The sequence below is a fragment of the Aspergillus sclerotioniger genome (genome assembly GCF_003184525.1).
Source record: "Aspergillus sclerotioniger CBS 115572 chromosome Unknown BO94scaffold_10, whole genome shotgun sequence".
Lineage (NCBI taxonomy): Eukaryota > Fungi > Ascomycota > Eurotiomycetes > Eurotiales > Aspergillaceae > Aspergillus > Aspergillus sclerotioniger.
The window spans coordinates 734,811-754,128 of NW_020291000.1; the positions used below are offsets into that span (position 1 = coordinate 734,811).

The window sequence follows — 19,318 nt, forward strand, 5'->3', positions numbered from 1 at the left end:
TGAACAGCCTGAGGATAATCCTTCTGCTCAATATCCGCCGGCCTCTCAGTACCCGGTACGTTGCTGCTATTGTTTTGCCTCCACAATACTTTCGCATTTCCGCTTCCCATTGTTGTCGATTCGTGTCATCGTCTCTTATTCTCTGCTCTTCCATTGTGCTATCATTTGTCTGTCGTCAACAAGCCATTGGCTAACCTTGGACTGCTTCTTCACCTTCAGTATCCTCCGGCCTCGTACCCTCCGGCCTCATATCCCCCGGCCTCGTACCCCCCAACTGCAGATCACCAATACCAACCCCCATCACAATATCCGCCTCCGCCAAACATGGCTGCTATGCACCCCCATGTCCAGGCCCCGCAGGATCCATACCGTCTGCCACCGCCTCCGGGTTCCTACCGACCCGGAGATGTATACGCCCAACCGCCGCCGCCGCCTCAGGTAGTCTATCAAGCTGCTGCCCCTCGTCAGCGGACTGCCATCGCGTGTCGCTACTGCCGCAGACGGAAGGTATGTTTTTGGCATGAACCTTGTTGATTGGCACCCTCGATGAGGCCGTGCTATAATTGCTGCCCGCTGACATCGCTGTGTTGGAACCAATAGATCCGCTGCTCGGGATTCGAAAGCTCGCAGGATGGACGTTGTAGCAACTGCATTCGCTTTAACCAGGAGTGCATGTTTACACCTGTCTCGTCTCAGGCGCAAGCTTTTGTGCCCGCCCACGCCGCCTACCCACACCTACGAAATGCACAGAACCAAGGACGCGCTGGGGCTCCCGGGGTGATGCTCTATGGCGCTCATGGCCAACCTCTTCCACCTCAACAGCAACCAGAAGGTACACTTCCACCACCGCAAGGAATGTATCAGCATCCCTATGGAAATGCTCCTCCTCCCCTTGCAAATGGAGCTCCGGATCATGTAAGTCGCAAGTGCTTCACATTGTTCGCAACCAGTCTTTCTTTCCTCGTACTCATTTCTCGTGACAGAGGCCCATTGGTCGCCGAGGATCAGGCTCCGGATTCGAATATCCCGACCCTACAAATCTTGCCCCGGTAACGCCCGCAACATCTGCGTCTGGGTATCAGACATATAGTGCGACGAGCCCCTACTATCCTCCCCCTCAACATGATCGGCGTCCCTCTCCGCAGTCGACTTACCCCTACGACGGTCGTCATTCCTCGTCTCCCCACAGCTCACCCTATCCTCCCATGCACTCCAACCAAGGTGCGATGACCCCTCCACCTACGTCCACTCCCGGTGGTTCGTCACGCAGTGGGCTCAATGTGCGTGACATGTTAAACCCCGGAGAACAAGGACAAGGTCAGGGTCAGGGCCAGAATCAGGGCCAAGGTCGCTCTAGCACCGATAGTGATATGCTCAATGCATTGAATCGTCGGGTCTTGAACCAATAATACTCGGGAATGAATATGGAGCTTCCGATTGACTGGTTGCTTATGATCGGGATCGGGGTGGATTGATGAATATGGGATGGAAGGAGATTGAAATGGAGTAGACGGTGGCAGGGTCGAGTTCGACGTTGGTTGACGCGCAAGGCTTGTGTGCTGGTCACACACTTCAACAAGGTACGCGTGATGACACTACACCTTCCCATTGCCTGGGTTGTAGTGTCATTGCCACGTATTCGTCAAAGTATGAGAAGACTAGATGAGACAAGGGAAACGGCTTTTCTGTGCAATGTCTGAACGGGGATCATGCCCCTTTCCAAGAACGCGGACTATTGAAGCGCAACGCATATGATGATTTCCTGGAGGCTACATTTTGTCATTGGACCTCCACGTCAAATGACACCAAAATGCACCTTTGATCGTTATATGTCATGGGAAGCGGTGAACAATCCAGCACTCTGAGCGAAAGGAGGTCCTAAAAAGCAATAAAAAACGGAGGGAAAAAAAGGAGGAAGAAGCAAGGTTTATTCCATGTTTATTCGGCTACGAGGTCATGGAAACGAGACGCAAGAGAGTTACGAGCTGCATGATTAAAGTACGAGGATGCCTGTCTTGGTTGACCACCACATACGATTGTCAATGTTGCGGCTCTCATTGAACAGCTGCGGTGCCTTGGCGGTCAATAACTCGCACTGTGTTCTTACTTCATCATCTACAACATCCCCCTTTCCGAAAGACATCATCACAGTTTATAAATTACTTGGGGCGACCTACTAATGACGTTTTCCTACTCGTCGGTTTTTTATTTTTACCTCTATTTTTTTTGTTCAATATCTCGCCAAGGTCCAGTCTGGTGCCTCATGCATTCACCATGGTCTTCGCGGACCACTCCCACACTCAAATCAGGAGATCACACTCTTGATCATATGTTCCTCATCTAGTGAATGCATTGCGAGTCAAGCGAGCTCAGCTGGGATCATCTGGGCACGGAGCTTTGTTGGAAGTCTCTCATTCATCTGTTGGCAACGGCTGCCTCTTCGTCAGCTATTACGAAGCGAATCATCGGTGCGGATTTCTGCTGCATTTCCATTTCTTTCGAGGAATATGTGTGATGAGGCTTTTTCAATGCTATTGGCGGTGGTTTACTTTTCTTGAGTGTTTCATTACTTTTCGGGTGGCTATCTGTTCTGCGTTCATGCTATTATGTCTGGTTTTCGCCGACTGCCCTAAGACTGCTCGTCCCTGGGAGGTGCTATGCCGTCATTTGCGAAAAAGGAGGTCATTTTGGTTTGACGTGTCGATTCTATCTTGCAATTCTGGTTGTCTTTTCTATCATACTTGGGAGGCTGTCTGATCAACTTTATGACTTGCAATCACAGTGTTCTGTTCTATGCGTGTTGATCTTGATCTTTATGTTGCATTGTGCATATTGTTTGTTCAGATGCGATGGTTTCACGTTTTTCTTCTTCTAGTCAAGTATCAACACCTATACTGCCTAATAGGTCTCTTATCTTATCTAGCCGTCTTGGAATCTTACCTCGCACTTGGATTTCCAGCGTCTCGGATAGATCCGTGTTGGCAGTGTATCCTGTTTCCGTAGTAATTTTACACATGACCCGAAATGACTACCATTCGATTCGCTCTTTCCGGTTCGGGCATCTATACCCTACCCAGCTCTTGTGGCGAAACGTGGCCGGACAAGCCTCGTGCTCCATTCCGTATCATATCATAGAATACAATCATGCATCGCGTCTTGTCTTGTTACGTATACCCAAGACATAGAATCATTCGCATGCGATACCTCCTGTCATCTACAACATGCGATATTAGTTCTAGCTCAAGTGCAATGCAGTATTACATTAAGTGGATTACACTAGATATACTGGGTCATAAAGAGTAAAAAGAGACACAGAGAGACATAAAGAAAGGAAGGTAATATAACGTACTTGAATCAGATAACAGAAAGAAGCACCGTTTGTATTGAATGAGTGATTGTGTGAGTGTACTTAGGAAATAACTAGTGTGCGTAATGACTGACTAACCGATGGAACACTTTCAAAGCTTGAAAGGAGAAAGAACGAACGCTGCTGTGGTAGTGGTAGTGGTGAATAGTGCAAAGTACATGTTAGGTAGGTAAGAAGGAATAAATGACATGAAAATAAACTGAAACGCCTGCGAAGCCAACGAGCGTGTGGGTTTGGCCGGGTAGAAAGAAAGGAAAGACCAAGCGAGTGTAGTGTGGATTGATGCTGAGCCTAGGTGCCTGAAAAGGATGACTCGGAAAATGAAAAGAATTGGCGGAGGAAGACCGCATGGTGTGGGTGAGTTATTATGGACAATATCATGATATCCTGTATGTCGATTAAACTTGTTCGAAGGTTATATGCAACGTCAAAGGGAAGGATAAGGAACCAAATAGGTGGTGAGATGGTAGTCCTGATAGCTAGGTTTCCAGAATGAATGATCCAGAAGGGATGGATGAGTGGGAGGGTGAGGAGGCAGAAAGGGAGAGGTATTTGTGTTAGTCTTCAGGGATTGAGGTAGTCGTCTAGGATTCGAACCATTTCTTTGGCTCGAGCAGGGTCTTCCATGAGCATCTGTTGGCCCTTCATGAGAAGATACAGGGTGTCGACGACCTTGTGGAACGACGAGGCTGCTCCGCGCTCTTGTTTGAAACGGACAAGACTGAGGTTCTCTTGTCGGCCTTGTTCGAGATATGTGCAGAATTCAGCGGAGAATTCGACAGGTCGAAGATTGAGTACTGCAATCGTGTTAGTTTAGGGTTGATGGGAAATGGGACTTGGCCATCTTACGATTGACTTCACCCACGCTTCCGTAAATGACGCGTTTGTCCTTGTCCAGGTAGACCTCCTCCATGCCCCATTTCTTCCATTCGCGCAGGTTCTTGTGTATAAACTTTCGCGCTTTGGTAGTGGATGTGTTTAGCGCTACTACTCGGGAGGCGGGCTTGATTTGGAAGACGCGAGCGAACCAATTCTGGTTTCTTGCACTGCGTGGTGGGCGTGGAAGAGGTTTATCGGCAAATTCTGTGTCTGATGTACGCCCAGTTTCGAGAGGGCGTCGGAGCAAGGGATTTGTGTCTGGATTGTCAGGTTCTGTGGTCCATGATGAGTTGGAACTTGTGCTAACTGGTAGATGGAACTCACCTGCGTCTTGGTTTTGACTACTTTTGCTTGCTCGTCGGGCCATAAGCCTTCTGAAGAATCCTCCTTTAGTTTTATTGGACGACTGCTTTCGATTCCCCGAGTAGTTGTCTGGCTGGCCCCCCGGCATTGGTTCTGAAGGTCCAGCTTCGTGTCTGATTACAGTCGCAGAACTCCGTTGTATAGGCTGGACGTCGATAGAAGCCCTCGTCGCCCTGTCACTAGATGCCTGGGACCTATTTTGAAACCATGACCATTTCTTGGTTTCTGAAGCACGAGTACCACTCCGTCTGGGAGACCCCGGGATTTCTTCGATGGGATCTAATTCACAAGGACCACGACTTTGACGAGAATTGACAGAGACGAATTTACGCGTAAGCATTGCAGACTGTTCACTGTCGAGCTGTGCTGTGTCCGCATCGGACATCTCTGGAATTCCCCCGGGAAGCACGGTGCGGTTTTTTCGGATGTGCAAATCCCTGGTGTGGTCGATTGACTGTAGGGAACTTTGAGGGACCATGCGAACTGTTCGTTTCCCATCGCGGCTGGAACGGTTCGAACTGTTCCCAACAGTCGAATGTGAGGTGACTCTCTGACCATCTTGTTTGTATTTACCCTTGTTTTGAATGCCAGGTTCAAGGCTCGCGTTATCGCATGCTCCTGATGATTGTGGCATTTCATTGGATGGCTGGACAAATTGGCTTCCATTCGAACTGGCGTAGTGTCGAGGTTTTTCAAGTCTTTCGCGTCTTCTCAGTTCATCCTGCTCAATCAAACGATCAAGATGTCCTATGATTGGCTTCAAGTAACGAGTATTTTTTGACTCATCCTGAAGAGAATATTCAATGAACCTACGCCGAGTCTCAATGAGTTCTGCAGCTGTATAGGACTCTGGCGATAATCTGGCCGTAGGTGTCGTGTCCATGCTAGAGTGATTCAAACTGTGGGAAGCAAGCTGCTGATGTGATGCCTCAGGGCTAGCCATTGACACAGAAGTGGCGGGCGTCTCGGAACCAATACGCGTACTGGTGGTGCAATTTGTTGACAGTGAGCTGCCATTAAAAGCCTCCTCACATATTTGACTGAGCTCATGGGATACCTTCCGCGCATCGTCTTTCCATATGATGTCGCTGTTTCGCACCTTCTTCATCTGAGGACAATTCTTGATCGTGACAGCAGCACCACGTACAACGGTAGGCTGAGCCGGCAATGAGGGGCTCTCCTGTGCGTCGGAAAATGGATCATCCTCGAATGCCGATACCAGGCTACTTTCACTGGAATCAATTTTGAGGTCACGAGCTTTGGCCCGGGCAACTCTCATTTTGACAGACATAGATCCTTGCGAGCGGTTTCGAGTGTGGTGAAAGCATACATTGCGTTTGTAACTGGCAGAACGAGGTGTTGATGTACCGTATAGAGCTCGACGAGACCCTGATAGGGGGGTTTTCGACTGGAACGATCTGACAGAGTTGACCTTAATCTTCTTGTCACGCATCACCACGAAAGGTGAGATTGGAGGACATTCCAGGTCTTCGTACTCCATCTCACCCTTCGCAGCGTGTTTCAATGACCGGACAGTCTCAAAGGGCCCTTCTTTGGTCTTTTCAACCACACCATTTCGATAAACGGTGATTTGGGCGTATTTCGCTTCTTTGGCGTACTTATCTTGCGGTGACCTGAACGGATCGTAGCTTCGGACAGTGGCACATGACTTCGGCTCTTCGTTATGCTTGGCCCTTATGCCTGTCTCTCTCACAGCTGGAAACTGAGACCATTTCGTTGAACTGGTCTTCACACGAGATGTTCTTTTATTCGGTACACGCTCCGGCGCTGAAATGTGGTGGTAGTCGCTGGCAGAATATTGGAGAGTTTGACCCTGATAGTTTTCTAACTGTTCATTTCTGAATTTCACCAATGCGTTGTAAAACATCCGTTCTTGGGTTGGGCTAAGTCAAATCATTTGATTAGCTGTGGGATCGATCCCTAACCATGACATGTGAGCTTCAAGGGATGAGACGACTTACGCAGGATCTAATATCTTTTCGAGTATCGCTGCCGGGGTAGCGTCGTGCCATAATGTCTGGAGGTTTCTCAGGAGGTCGATATCAATATCCTGTCTGTTACTGATGGGTGGACCGCAGTCTTGCGGCAACAACGGCGGTGGAGGGCCCACATGATGGTTCACTGTCCCTTTATAGCGCTTTTCATACTTCGTAAGTAGAGGGTGCGTCCAAATTTCTTTCATGCTAATCCGACGATCTGGGTTTTTCTCCAATATGCGTATGATGAGATTTGCAGCTTCCCGGCTAATCCCTTTGGGAATTTCGAAAGCACCACGCCTCACTAGGTTGAGGGTGCACTGGAGGTCACCTCCATCAAATGGAAGGAATCCAGTTAGTAATGCGTGTAGGATGATGCCGCAGCTCCATATATCTGCTTTGTCCCCAAGGTATGTCTTGCCTTCTATGACTTCAGGGGCAGCGTAATGTGGACTTCCGCAGGACGTATCAAGCCAACGATTTGTTGGTTGAAGAGCGGCCATTCCAAAGTCAGCAAGCTTCACGTTGCACTGTCGATCTAGCAATATATTCTCCGGCTTCAAGTCTCGGTGACAGATGTTGAAGCGATGACAGTAACCAAGCCCGGCAATTATCTGTCGGAATATTCGCACCGCCTCTTCCTCTCTGAGAGGCGCGTTTCGTGAGACGTAATCGAACAATTCTCCGCCTTCAACAAATTCTAGGACAAGATACCTAGGCATGATTAGCTATAACCTTATCTCGCCTTCTGATATCACCTACAGCTCTCCCCGGTTCTCCCACACATCGTATAGATTGATCACGTTTGGGTGCTCGATCAGCTTCATAATCACAACCTCGCGCTCAAGGCCCGACGGGATCTGCCTCGGCCCTATTCCTCCAAACCGACCTGCCTTCTTATCCATTCCCGCAATACTCGCACTTTGCGTTATTGCAGCTGACTTCTTCGACACAATCTTGATCGCTGCGATTTGCCCTGTAACCGAATGCTTCGCCAGCCTCACACGGCCACTCGCCCCCTTGCCGAGAGTCTCTCCAAGCTGCCATGGTCCCACGTGAGTTTTCCGTTTCCCTTGGTTTGAGATGATTGATGCAGCCGATATCGTGGAGTTCCGGTTGGTCCCGGGTTGTGAATCTGGAGCTGGTGAACTGCAATTGATCTCTGCATTCCCTTTCGCGGCTAAGGGGCTTGTCACGATGGACATCGGCACTGGCGATGTCATCTGAAGCCGTGCTTGTCTCATTTGCTCTTCGCGCTCTGTAATCGGGGTTAAACACTTGTTTACCCTTGCTGTCGCGTCTGTCAGGGGCGTCCGCATTGTCTGAGAGGCGAGAAGAGTGGTTATCTCGTCCATTTGCCCCGTCTTCCAGGCAGAAAGCAAGGTGGGCTATCAACGCGTCTGCATATGGATAGTGGCGGTATTTTCTCGATGGTCCCGGCTGAATCCTCACAGAGTCAGAAAACGGATCGATTCCAAAGTGTATACCAATCAAAGCATGAGGATGACAGGGACATTCAGCGGGGGAATCTATGGAGTGCTGGATGAATCACTTACGCGGGTGTGAGTACTAAGGAACATGCACCGTCTGCGCGAGTAACAAATAGCGGAGGGGTGTCTGTGAATAGCCTATTGTCCGGTCCCTTTTGCTCTCGTGGTAATACTTCCTAGGCTGCCTGTCCTTTCAATGCCCCATGTAGCGCCGTTAGAAAGGCTAGTCGGCGATAATGTCCACAGGTCACACCTAGATCCAGACTGCCGCTGTCGGATGAGGGGGGCATTGAAAGTACAGATGAATCTCCCGGGGTGTCAGTAATTTCCTGGCGGCATGCTTCCCCGACCCATGCGCGGTGGTCAAAGCAAGCAAACAGGACATCTGAGCCGTTCTTGCAGCATACCACGCCAGAGAGGACGGGCCTGTGGAATGGCTGTCGGATGTTTGTTTTGCTTGGGATTCCTCTTCACCCTCCCGGGCACCCGCCAGTATTGGGGTGCAATAGGCTTGGAATGCGGCCCTCAACCTGGCGGTTCTGCTCTTCGGTCAACACCGAGACCTTCGCGGTCGAAGAAACGGGGTGGTCCGATTTCATTCAGCGAGAGATGGTCCAAGGTGAGCATGTCGCAACATTTTCGTAAGCATAGGCACTTGAATTCTTATTTAACTGACCTGAAATTAGCCAAGCCTGTTCTTCTCCTCGATGCCCCCAAGATCATCAAAATCCCCTAGATCCCATGGATCGGAAACGACGTCATTATGGAGAAAGATTCGCCCAGAAGGTGGCTGGGATCTTTCGCAAGTCAAGGCGACCGACCTCATTACATTCCCCCCTTTGTTGCACGAAGACAGGGGGGACCAGGGTTGCACTTGCCAGTCGCAACACGTCCGCCCGGCCTGTCAAATACCTAGAGCAACCATGTCTTCTACTCCTTGTCTTGGGTTGAAGCTACAGGCGCAGGGATAACTATGCTCCTTCATACTACGAGTTGGATGGGCGAGGGGCATTCGACAAAGGGCGGGATTGGCATCGACTTCCGCGCACCGTCAACACCCCGACCACGCGCCAACTGTCTAATCAACTGACTACCTGACTAGCCCTGAGAATGGCAGAAATTATAGAGTTTCCAATTTTGTCAGAATATATCCAGGCAGAAGCAAAACGCAACCGTAAGATGGAACCCACTGTACCTCTTCCATACTTTGTCAACCGCTGTCGCCGTCTCTTCTATTCCCCACGAATACCTATGAACCATATGTACCTGCTGGGCAAATCAACGACAGCAGCTCCAAGCGTGCAGGGGTTTAGAAGCTACCCATCACCAATGCTCCTCTCCAATTTCCACGTCTTCAAGATCAACACCTTCCACAAACCATCTTCCCTCCCCATTCCCATCAGGACCGATAAGTACGTCGTTCCCACTCATCATTCTCTTACACATCTTTCCTGTTTCTCGATCGAAGGTCCAGTCTTCGAGACCATAGCATCGCTTCCAGCGCAGACCATCTTCAACATCTTGGTATTCGTACCAGAATTGCACTGCGATGCGGTTATCGTTGAAGGAAAATAGCTCTTTTCGCAGCTTATAGTTCGCTTCGCGCTTCCACTTGGCTGTCAAGAATTCAATAATCCCTTCTGTTCCGGAGAAGAATGAAGTGCGATTACGCCAAATGCATGTGGGCGTATAAGCCTGTGCAACTCGCATGGGATCCCTGCGAGTATAATTCGTTAGTACGTAGATGAATGTGCCCAAGAAGATAGCAAACTTCAGATAGTGAAAGCGTTTCAGAAATTCTCAAGAATGTCGTTCAGAATCGGAGGCACAGCAGAACATGAGAAGAATGGTCGGAACACGGTAGACGCCCAAGTTACAAGCAAGGGATGGAATATTGGGTTCATAATAGCCTTCGATCCCTCATACCAGTACTATAGATAATGACGATAGATTGCAAGACCCAGACAAATTCTAGGCCCCATACAGAAGCTTCATAAATCTCGAGGAAGATCTTACATAGTATTCCATAGGTTCTGGGCAGCCTTGACCTTCTTCCGCGCCGATTCCTCCGTGAACGGGGGTTTAACGTCAGCCATCGTTTCTTGGGTCTTCTTGGAAAATCTCGACTCGGTTGCCCAAAGTTGGAGATGGAGGGAAGGTTGGAGAAGGTCATGGTTGACTCATTATTGTACATAAGCCGTTAAGTAGACATCACGTGGGTCTAAGAGTGAAAGAGGGCTTGGCGTGGCATTAGAGGCTCCAACCTTCGGTCAGACGCAGACACAGACGCAGACGCAATCCAGGTTCTGTCGGAAATCGGAAATCTCTTGGCGTCTCATAAGTAAGCCAATTTACTAATGGGATCATATGTATTGGTTTAATGCGATCCTAGTAGGTTCGGTGTATAAGTGAAGCTTTAGGGGATATATAATCTGCGGATCGGAATGAATTCTAAAACTGACTTATGCTAATCAAAAACATATCCAAACTCGAACACGAACATCTTTGGCTTTCCGAGAGCAATAAAGACTCTCTGGGATGCTAATAGCTTACCGAAATTTGAACATGCATCGCCGTTTCCACAACCGGCGGCGTTGAGCGGTACTCCGCAGGGAAAGATACTTAGCATCCTGCGAGGCACCGGCTTATCGGCGGGGAAAGCACCAGTCACAGAACACGCTTCGATGGCTATGCCTGGCTCGGAAGGAACGATGGGTTCCTTCCAAACTAGGGTCGGCACTTAGGCAAGTGCACTTGCGCCATCCAAGTGCTGACTTTGACTGATATAAATTATAACTGGCGCCATGTTACCTTCAATCAAGGGTCTGCGAAGGCTTCCATTGCAACCAGGATTCTTTTTCTTAACGACGGAATCCTACTAGTTCTCCGATATACGCATAATCATATAGTGCCAATATGGCGCCCCCAGACTCAAAAGTGTCGGGGCAGCAGCCCAATTTGCGAGCGTTGTCCGCTAGGCCACAGCATTTCAAAGAACGAGTCATTCGATTCTTCATTTTACTCACCCTGGCCGCATTTGCCATCTCACAACTATATGTTAATTTCTATAAAAGCAAGACTATTGGGCGACAGTTGCCAGAGCCCTTCTCGGATGATACTCCTTTCAAATGGGAAGATGTAGGTGAATTCATCTTGTCAGATCGTCGGGTGCTAATACATCCCACCAGATCACGCCTACCAAACAGCTTATATATCATCCCTGCTTTGAGGGTCACGAATGTGCCCGCCTGGAACTTCCTATGGACTGGAATCGCACCGATGGCAAAGGATCGAAGATCGCCTTGGCTGTCATGAAGATACCCGCAAAGGTACCTGTCACGGATGCGCGATATGGTGGAGCTGTCCTTCTAAATCCCGGTGAGAAAGATCATTTGTCTACTTTATAGTATCTATACTGAGTGCAAAATTAGGTGGCCCTGGTGGGTCCGGAGTAGACTTCGTCTTCCGATGGGGGAAAGCTATCCAGACAATTGTTGACTCCGCAGAATCACCAAGTGCAAACTCTGCTGTGGGAAAGTATTTCGATATCGTCAGCTTTGATCCAAGGGGAATCAATAATACAACACCTAACTTTTCCTGCTACCCTGACCCGATGGCGAGAAAAGCGTGGACACTGCAATCGGACGCAGAGGGTTTGCTGGGAAGCTCTGAAAGAGCGTTTGATACTCGATGGGCAAGATTCGAGGCCTATGGTATGAGCTGCAGCCAACTAGGAGCTGAGGACTCAGAGGGCGAGGAATGGATAGGACCTTTTATGAATACATCGCCGGTGGTGGCGGATATGGTTGAGCTCATTGAGCGCCATGGAGAGTGGCGTGAGCGAGAAACGGAGAGGCTACTCTCAACAATTATCGACGCTTCCCTGAATTTTGAAGCTATCAGAATGCAGAACCGCTGGAACAAGGGGCAAGAAAAACTTCTATACTGGGGTTTCTCCTATGGGACACTCCTGGGTAGCACGTTTGCAGCCATGCAGCCTCATCGCATCAGCCGTGCTGTGATAGATGGCGTCTGTAATGCCGATGACTATTACTCGGGCATGTGGCTTACTAACTTACAGGATGGAGACGCAGCCCTTGGTAGCTTTTTCGAGTACTGTCACACGGCCGGGCCAAGTTCTTGCCCGTTTGCGCATGGTGGTGGTAGTCCCAAAGATCTCAGATCTCGTTATGAACAAATTCTGGCAAATCTTACATCGGACCCTATTGCGGTGGCTCCTTCCAGGAGCAGAGGCCCAGACATAATAACGAGCAGCGATTTGACATCATTGGTGGTGGAATCCCTATACAGCCCTATGAAATTATTTGAGTTCGTCGCCCGAGTCTTGGCTGATCTCGAGCGCGGCAACGGGACTTCTTTCGCAGATTATAAATACAATACCAAGAGATGGACTGGGCGGTCTTCATGTGACCCCTCTTCCAAGAACTGCAAACTGCCCGGCGAAAGCGATTGGGAGGCTGGAAGAAACGTCATTTGCACAGACGCTCCAGGTATCGATGGAATCGCCAAGGACGTGTTCCGAAGCTATTGGCATACGCTCCGGGGGCAAAGTAAGGCTATTGGAGATATGTGGGCCGAGATCCGCATGTCTTGTATTAGGCTGAAGACGCGGCCTGAATGGCGCTATGATGGTAAGTCCAGACGCCACGACGTTGTATTCAGAATCTGGAACTGACGGACGCGCGCACTTCAAGGGCCCTTCATAGGCAACACGTCACATCCGTTGCTATTCATCGGAAATACCTATGACCCAGTAACACCGCTACGAAAGTCTGTTTTACTTCCGGGAAGCTCTTGAAATAGCAAAGCTGACGTGCCAGCAGCGCCCATGCGATGGCTCGCGGATTCGTTGACTCAATTGTGCTGAAGCAGAACTCCGTCGGGGTGAGTCCTTTGCATTTACGGTTGATCTACTAGACAACTAATGACCGCCTGATGCCACAGCATTGCTCACTGAGTAGCCCATCCTTGTGCACAGCAAAGGCAATTCGGCGGTATTTCCACAATGGCGAGCTCCCGGATCCCGGAACCGTCTGCGAGGTAGAGGAGCTCCCATTCCATATTCCAGTAAATGAAAAACAGCAGGTTATGACCCCAGATGACACAGCACTGATGTCAGCTTTGCATTCACTGGGAGAAGTGCGCAATCTGTTGGGTGCTTAGAGCTTACACTGGAGAGGGCAGTCACTACCGAAAGACGGCCCTGACCTCTAGAGTGCGCAGGACAATGTGCTGGACAATATTATGCCTTTGATGCATAATGCTCCTGCAAGCACAACGTCAACTTGACCAGTTCTTATTGCGGATATTGGCTGTCTCTTCTTAAAAGATGCCCCGTTGTTTAGGTGCCATAGTGTTATTAATCTAATTACCTCGGACTACCTAAGCACTCACTAGGTAGATGCAGGCCAATCCCTGTCCATCATCAGGGGCGAGCCACCCATGCCTTCTAGAACCTGGATGATGTATAATCGCGGCGGGGAAATCAATCCTGGTATATTGCCCCAGACTCACCTACCTTAGGTAATCCATAGGAATGGCGGGGAAATCGGCGATATGTTACTCATCACAGAGTCCATTCGCCTTCTGTACGGTCCAATCTTAATGATGATAGTCCCGATACTCAAGTTCCGTGATCGGAGGGCGACTTTGTTCCTACTCCGTAACATCCTATGGTTGGTTGGCAAATCTTATCAGATTCTCGGATACCATCATCCGTTTCTGCGGTCCGACACAAGCCGACTGATCACACATCACAATCCAGTGGCAATACCGATACAATGATCGCATCCATGGTTAACATGTTCCTGACTGCGGAAAATGTCCTTCTCAATGGCTGAACCAAACCATTCTTTCCAAAGAACAGTGGGGGTGGGATAATCTTCGGGATCATGCATAGTGGTCACCAAGCACCAAGGTCCCTTGACGGCCGGTAAACGGGTTACGTAGTGGCTTGCTTGGCAGAAGGAAGAGGAGCAGCTCTGCGAGGGTGGGAAAGTGGCTGTGATTGGCTTAATATTGGTCTTGGTGGGTTTAGTTTCTCGTGATTTAGAGCGTTGAGCCAATAGGAGATTGGTCTGACTGGTGGGATGGAGGGGTGTCTATATCGGTGCCTGAGGTGTTGAGCAGAAGATATCGAGGGTTGATAAGGTTCGATACCAATTGATGGGTGTATTTGGTTGGGTGTCGTGGCTCTACGTTGATAACTCAAATGAATTGATGAAAACCTTTGGCGATTGATGTGGAAATGAAGGTTGGCGTGTCCCTATCGGTTTTACTTTGAGGCTGTCAACTAGATTTACGTCAAGGGTTGGGTCGTACGCATTGATTGATTTCCTGGTGTCAATGGTCGTTTACTAAGCTTATCGATAGGGAAGCAGTCTAGATTAGCGATATGTTGGGACTTGGGAGGGATTGGAGTTGGGTCAGGGGCTGGCATTGTATTGGAAATGACAGAGGATTGGACTATGTAGACTCGGGCGAGAGCCGTCTTTGTTTGTCAGATCGACCGTTCCTGATAGGGATTGATAGAGAGAGGGAGAGTACGATGAAACTGGGAGAAGATTACTACTATTCTACCGAATACGCTTACTGAGATCTGGGCCTATTGGACCGTCTGGGTTCATGATCCATCCTCCAACTCCAAGGGTGTTTGAGGCAGTCCTGCAGGGGCAATACTCAGGATTGAATGAACCCTGCAGCGACCGACCATGTACCGTCATAGTAGAACCATTGCACAGGAACAGCCCTGGGGATTTGTCACCGAGGAGGGTCTAGATAGATATGGTGGCCAGAGCCGGGAGTGGTGCAGGGCCGAAACGGGCAATGATAGTGGGGGGATGGCGGGGCGCCTCAGTCTCGGGCGGTCTTCTTGATAATACACAATACACTCCCCCTCCAAGCCCTGCCAATCGAAAGGTTTCGGTATCCTTCTGCTTCGGATCACCTCATGGCGCCCTGGGCGGGCCGTCGCCGCATTATTCGTTGGCCCTCACGACGCGTGCGATCGCCGACAGGAACCATTCTCCCAAGCTAACCTATATATTACCCGCCACAGACTCCTGCCCCGTCCGTCTCTTCCCTCTCTCTCTCTTCCCTACCTACATAACCATCTCCAATCCCTCTCAACTTCTCTTCATCCACAACTCTCTCCCATCTCTCAACTTTTCTAGTACTCGCTACTACCACTCAATCTCATCACAATGTCTGGAATCAACCCCGGTGACAGCTTCCCCACTGACGTGGTCTTCTCGTGAGTTTCTCTGCCCCTCTCCCTCCACGCCGTCCGCCTTTGTGGTCGTTTGCCTCTGGCAGCAACATAATCATCACCCGTCTCTATGTACATCCACTAACCCGAGACTCTTCATAGTTACATCCCCTGGACTGAGGAGCAGGGCGAGATCACCTCTTGCGGTATCCCCATCAACTACTACGCCTCCAAGGAGTGGGCCGACAAGAAGGTCGTCCTTTTCGCCCTTCCCGGTGCTTTCACCCCCGTCTGCTCCGCCCGCCACGTCCCCGAGTATGCCGAGAAGCTCCCTGAGCTCCGTGCCAAGGGTGTCGACGTTGTTGCCGTCCTTGCCTACAACGATGCCTACGTCATGAGCGCCTGGGGCAAGGCCAACCAGGTCAAGAACGACGACATCGTATGTAACCCTTTCTTCTACTCAATGGAGACATGCTAATTACTTTGTAGCTCTTCCTTTCCGACCCCGAGGCCCGCTTCTCCAAGAGCCTCGGCTGGGCTGATGAGGAGGGCCGCACTGCTCGCTACGCCATCATCATCGACCACGGCAAGGTCACCTACGCCAAGCGTGAGCCCGCTAAGAACCACCTCGAGGTTAGTTATACACTGTGCTGTTACGGATTGAGTGGTTGCTTACTATTGTGCAGTTCTCGAGCGCCGAGACCATCCTCAAGAACCTGTAAACGCGTCGTTTAGAACGATAGATGTGGCAGGGGTCTGATAGAAAGCGTTGACATTCTGTTAGTGGGGTAATGACCTGAGAAGGCGAACCGTTAGAACTAGACTTGCCACTAGATAAAAAGAAATCAACGTACGAAGCTACGACAAACACCGTTCTTCCCCTCGTATGATGTCAGTAGATCGAGCCCGGAGGCAAATAAATAACCTTAAACCGCGTAGGACAAGCTAGCCTACCCCGGCCTGAGCGATCTACAGCCAGGAAATCCAAGCGTTGCTGGGAAGTGGCTGCCGGCTGCTGTCATTGGTGCGTGCCTTTTGTGCGTCGGGGTGGCTGTCGGCCGGGAACTTGACGCGCTAAACCAACCCATCCAATTTCACGATTCCATCAGCAACTAGCTATATTCCACCTCCAGCGTCCCTTTCTTTTTTTCCACTTTCGGAATCTCGATTCCTCCACGGCCATCATGGCCTTCAATCCAGCCTCGAAGCGCAAGCCTGCCTTCGCGGGCAATCAGAACGGCTCCGCCGCAGCCCGCAAGCGCGCCAAAACGTTTGATGCCCGCTCTCTCGCCGTGCAAGCGGCCGATGCTGCACTTTCTGCGTCCGGAGAACTCGATGTAGCCGCCTATGTAGAGGCCCGGGAATTCGAGATCCGGTCCCTGGAGTCAGGGATGCAGCGATCGAAGTCCGCTCTGACTAGTCGTGCGTTTCAAAAAGTGCCGCGGTCGCTGCGAAGACGGACAGCCAGTCATAATGTTAAGAGGGTTCCGAAGAGGTTACGGGCGAGAGCGAAGAGAGAGGTATGCTTGCTATTAATATGATGATTCTCCGGGTGGAAGCAGGAGCAGGCACTGGTTGCTTTGCTTTATCGTAGCCACAAAATATTCTAACTAGATATGATTATCTGTTCCAGATGCTCGAAGACAACACGCCCACGGTATCATCACGAACGAGAAAACCGACCGAGCAGATGCGCATTCGACTTGAAACAGCCCGCCGATTACAAAACTTGAACAAGAAGAGTAAAGCCAAGCGAGAGGCTTTGAAAGCGAAGCGGGATAAAAATACCCGGAAGACGTTGGAAGAGTCCGGGAGTCATGCATTTGAGATTGCGCCTCGCGTGCCGAAGATCAAGAAGAATACATTGTCGAGACCGATACCGCCGGATGCGAAATTCAAGAAACGCCAGCGGTGCAAGACTTGGTTGCCTACGCATATGTTTCATGCGAAGAGGGCTCATATGACGACTTCGAAGGATCCGTTGTGGCGGTTTGCGTTGCCCGTGTCGCCAACGGAGAAGAGTTATAGGCCTACGCATCGGGCGAGAGGGATTAGGGGCGCGGTGGCTTGGGATATGAGTTATATGGCTACCGTTCAGTTGGAGGGGACAGAGGAGGCGCTGGAGGGAGTGCTGAGGGCTGTTGGAGTTGATGGGGAGGATGCTTGGGGGGTTAAGGGGAGGAAGTGGAGGGCTGGGACGAGGTGCTTGCGGGCTTGGATGTATGAGTTGGAGGGTGATCAGCTGCCGATTGCGCCGGTTACTCTGATTCGGTGTGCTGAGGCCAAGGTGGAGGATGTGGACATGGTTGATGCGGATGATGCAGGGAAGGAGAAGAGGAAGAAGGATAGGAAGAAGATATTTGTGCGAGTGCACCCGTCTGCCTTTTTGCAGTTGTGGAATGCACTCCTGGGCGCTTCGAAAAAACAGAATCCCCCTGTCATGGTGGATGATTTGCGATTCGAGATTGGCAGCATTGAAATCACCGGTCCAGGAGCAATGGAGGCGTTGCTCGCGTCCTTCAAGCCAGTTGCTGTGGATGGGAAGGATATTCCAGCGAACAGCCCGGAGGCTACATGGAGTTCTCTCCTGGGGGTATCGAATCCTTCGTCTCTGCCCCAGAATGCCGTTCTTGGTTTTTCTGTATCTGATCCTCGCCTTGAGTTTCCGCCCAAGACTCTGAAGCCGCCATCATCCGACACACAGATGCAGGATCTGGCTATATTGCTCTCATCGTGGTCTCCGGACAACACACAGGAAGCTCCTGCTCTCTTCGACCGTCGCACCCGGTTGGCTGCTGCGCGCCAGCTGCCTAGCCAGAAGGCTATCAACCGGCGTCGCACTGAAGCTGGCATGGGAATACGTCCGCCAGCTAAGGATACCGATCCGAAGATACCTGTGATTGCTCTCGCGTGTCGACCCAGTGTCTACACCAAGAACAGCAACGCCCCCGGGAGCTGGACAGTCCTCCTTCCGTGGAAGTGCGTGCTTCCTTTCTGGTACTCACTGATGTACTATCCGCTTTCGAGTGGCGGGAATCCGAGATTTGGAGGACTGAAAGAGCAGCAGCAACTCGCATTCGAGTCAGGGGAGCCTTGGTTCCCTGGTGATTTCCCTGGTATCCGCGCTGGCTGGGAATGGGGCCTTCGCGAGAGGCAGGAAGCCAAGCAAGAGTGGGAGCGCCGCCCGAAGGGCCGCAGGGTTGAGTACGAGAGCATTGACCTGAGAAATGGTCAGAAAGGTGAGGTAGGACGGGGATGGGCGTGCGACTGGGAGAGGCTCGTTCAAGGCCCGACAGAGAGCAGTACCAAGGACAATGAAGAACCCTCGGAGGCTGAGACCAAACCTGAGGACAGTGCCATTCACCCACCGATCGACATCCACCAAGTGTCGACATCTTTGGCAGCTAGCGCACTAAAATGCCCCTCATTCACTGCCGATGCCTCAGCTCTGATGACCGTCAAATTGTCACTCCTCAACCGCGGAACACCAACCCCCCGAGCCCGCATCTACCGTCTCCCAACAACCGATCCCGAACTTCGCCAGAAATGGCTCTCCCTCGCATCCAACAAGCCCGACGATACCGAGAAGCAACTCCAGAAGCAACAAGCCCGTGGCTCCGCTCTTAGTAATGAGGAGGCCCGGCAACGTCTCGCCGCGTCCCTCATCGCCCCGTCCGCCGATGCAGATGCCCGGCAAGATCACTTGCCGATCCCAACTGAAGCAGATCTAATCGGGTTCATCACGACAGGCAATTACAACCTCGCAGAAGGAAAGGGCACGGGAATTGGATCCATCCAGTTGTCAAAGGTGACGAAGAACACGGGCTCGAGTAAGGGCATAACCAATGGGAGGAATATGTGTATCATCCGGAGTGCGGGTGAAACTGTGGGACGATTGGGATTTTGGGAGCTTGTATAACGGTGTACGAATAATGTGGCTTGTTTTAGACATGATACCCTGTGTGTCTCGATGGATTGGATTTATGATAGAGGG

At 50.7% G+C, this 19,318-nt stretch overlaps 6 protein-coding genes across 6 annotated transcripts; 4 read left to right on the top strand and 2 right to left on the bottom strand.

The window, feature by feature from the left end:
- The first annotated feature begins 59 nt into the window (after positions 1 to 59).
- On the top strand, positions 60 to 1,708 carry BO94DRAFT_27741 (Zn(II)2Cys6 transcription factor domain-containing protein). The gene is made up of 3 exons (XM_025606602.1): positions 60 to 507; positions 601 to 915; positions 984 to 1,708. The coding sequence occupies exons 1-3, from the start codon at positions 325 to 327 to the stop codon at positions 1,407 to 1,409; spliced, it is 924 nt and encodes a 307-aa protein (XP_025468896.1). The 5' UTR covers positions 60 to 324; the 3' UTR covers positions 1,410 to 1,708.
- A 2,116-nt stretch (positions 1,709 to 3,824) lies between these two features.
- BO94DRAFT_593362 (serine/threonine-protein kinase) lies at positions 3,825 to 7,961 on the bottom strand (the record flags this gene model as incomplete). Its single annotated transcript, XM_025616179.1, has 5 exons — positions 3,825 to 4,164; positions 4,217 to 4,519; positions 4,571 to 6,513; positions 6,592 to 7,320; positions 7,369 to 7,961. 5 exons carry the CDS (start codon positions 7,959 to 7,961, stop codon positions 3,932 to 3,934), a joined length of 3,801 nt encoding a protein of 1,266 aa, XP_025468897.1. The 3' UTR covers positions 3,825 to 3,931.
- Positions 7,962 to 9,217: 1,256 nt separating this feature from the next.
- BO94DRAFT_534021 (nuclear transport factor 2 family protein) lies at positions 9,218 to 10,300 on the bottom strand. The gene is made up of 2 exons (XM_025611445.1): positions 10,113 to 10,300; positions 9,218 to 9,813 (listed from the first exon to the last, which is right to left on the bottom strand). Exons 1-2 carry the CDS (start codon positions 10,190 to 10,192, stop codon positions 9,420 to 9,422), a joined length of 474 nt encoding a protein of 157 aa, XP_025468898.1. The 5' UTR covers positions 10,193 to 10,300; the 3' UTR covers positions 9,218 to 9,419.
- A 568-nt stretch (positions 10,301 to 10,868) lies between these two features.
- Positions 10,869 to 13,477, top strand: BO94DRAFT_593378 (alpha/beta hydrolase). The gene is made up of 6 exons (XM_025616180.1): positions 10,869 to 11,234; positions 11,285 to 11,474; positions 11,528 to 12,748; positions 12,812 to 12,887; positions 12,941 to 13,001; positions 13,062 to 13,477. The coding sequence occupies exons 1-6, from the start codon at positions 11,013 to 11,015 to the stop codon at positions 13,278 to 13,280; spliced, it is 1,989 nt and encodes a 662-aa protein (XP_025468899.1). The 5' UTR covers positions 10,869 to 11,012; the 3' UTR covers positions 13,281 to 13,477.
- A 1,552-nt stretch (positions 13,478 to 15,029) lies between these two features.
- Positions 15,030 to 16,046, top strand: BO94DRAFT_514412 (peroxiredoxin family protein; the record flags this gene model as incomplete). The annotated part of the gene is made up of 4 exons (XM_025609886.1): positions 15,030 to 15,369; positions 15,487 to 15,763; positions 15,814 to 15,957; positions 16,011 to 16,046. Exons 1-4 carry the CDS (start codon positions 15,320 to 15,322, stop codon positions 16,044 to 16,046), a joined length of 507 nt encoding a protein of 168 aa, XP_025468900.1. The 5' UTR covers positions 15,030 to 15,319.
- Positions 16,047 to 16,432: 386 nt separating this feature from the next.
- Positions 16,433 to 19,317, top strand: BO94DRAFT_565118 (ribonuclease P/MRP protein subunit POP1). Its single transcript, XM_025614474.1, has 2 exons — positions 16,433 to 16,844; positions 16,958 to 19,317. Exons 1-2 carry the CDS (start codon positions 16,509 to 16,511, stop codon positions 19,241 to 19,243), a joined length of 2,622 nt encoding a protein of 873 aa, XP_025468901.1. The 5' UTR covers positions 16,433 to 16,508; the 3' UTR covers positions 19,244 to 19,317.
- Position 19,318: the final 1 nt, after the last annotated feature.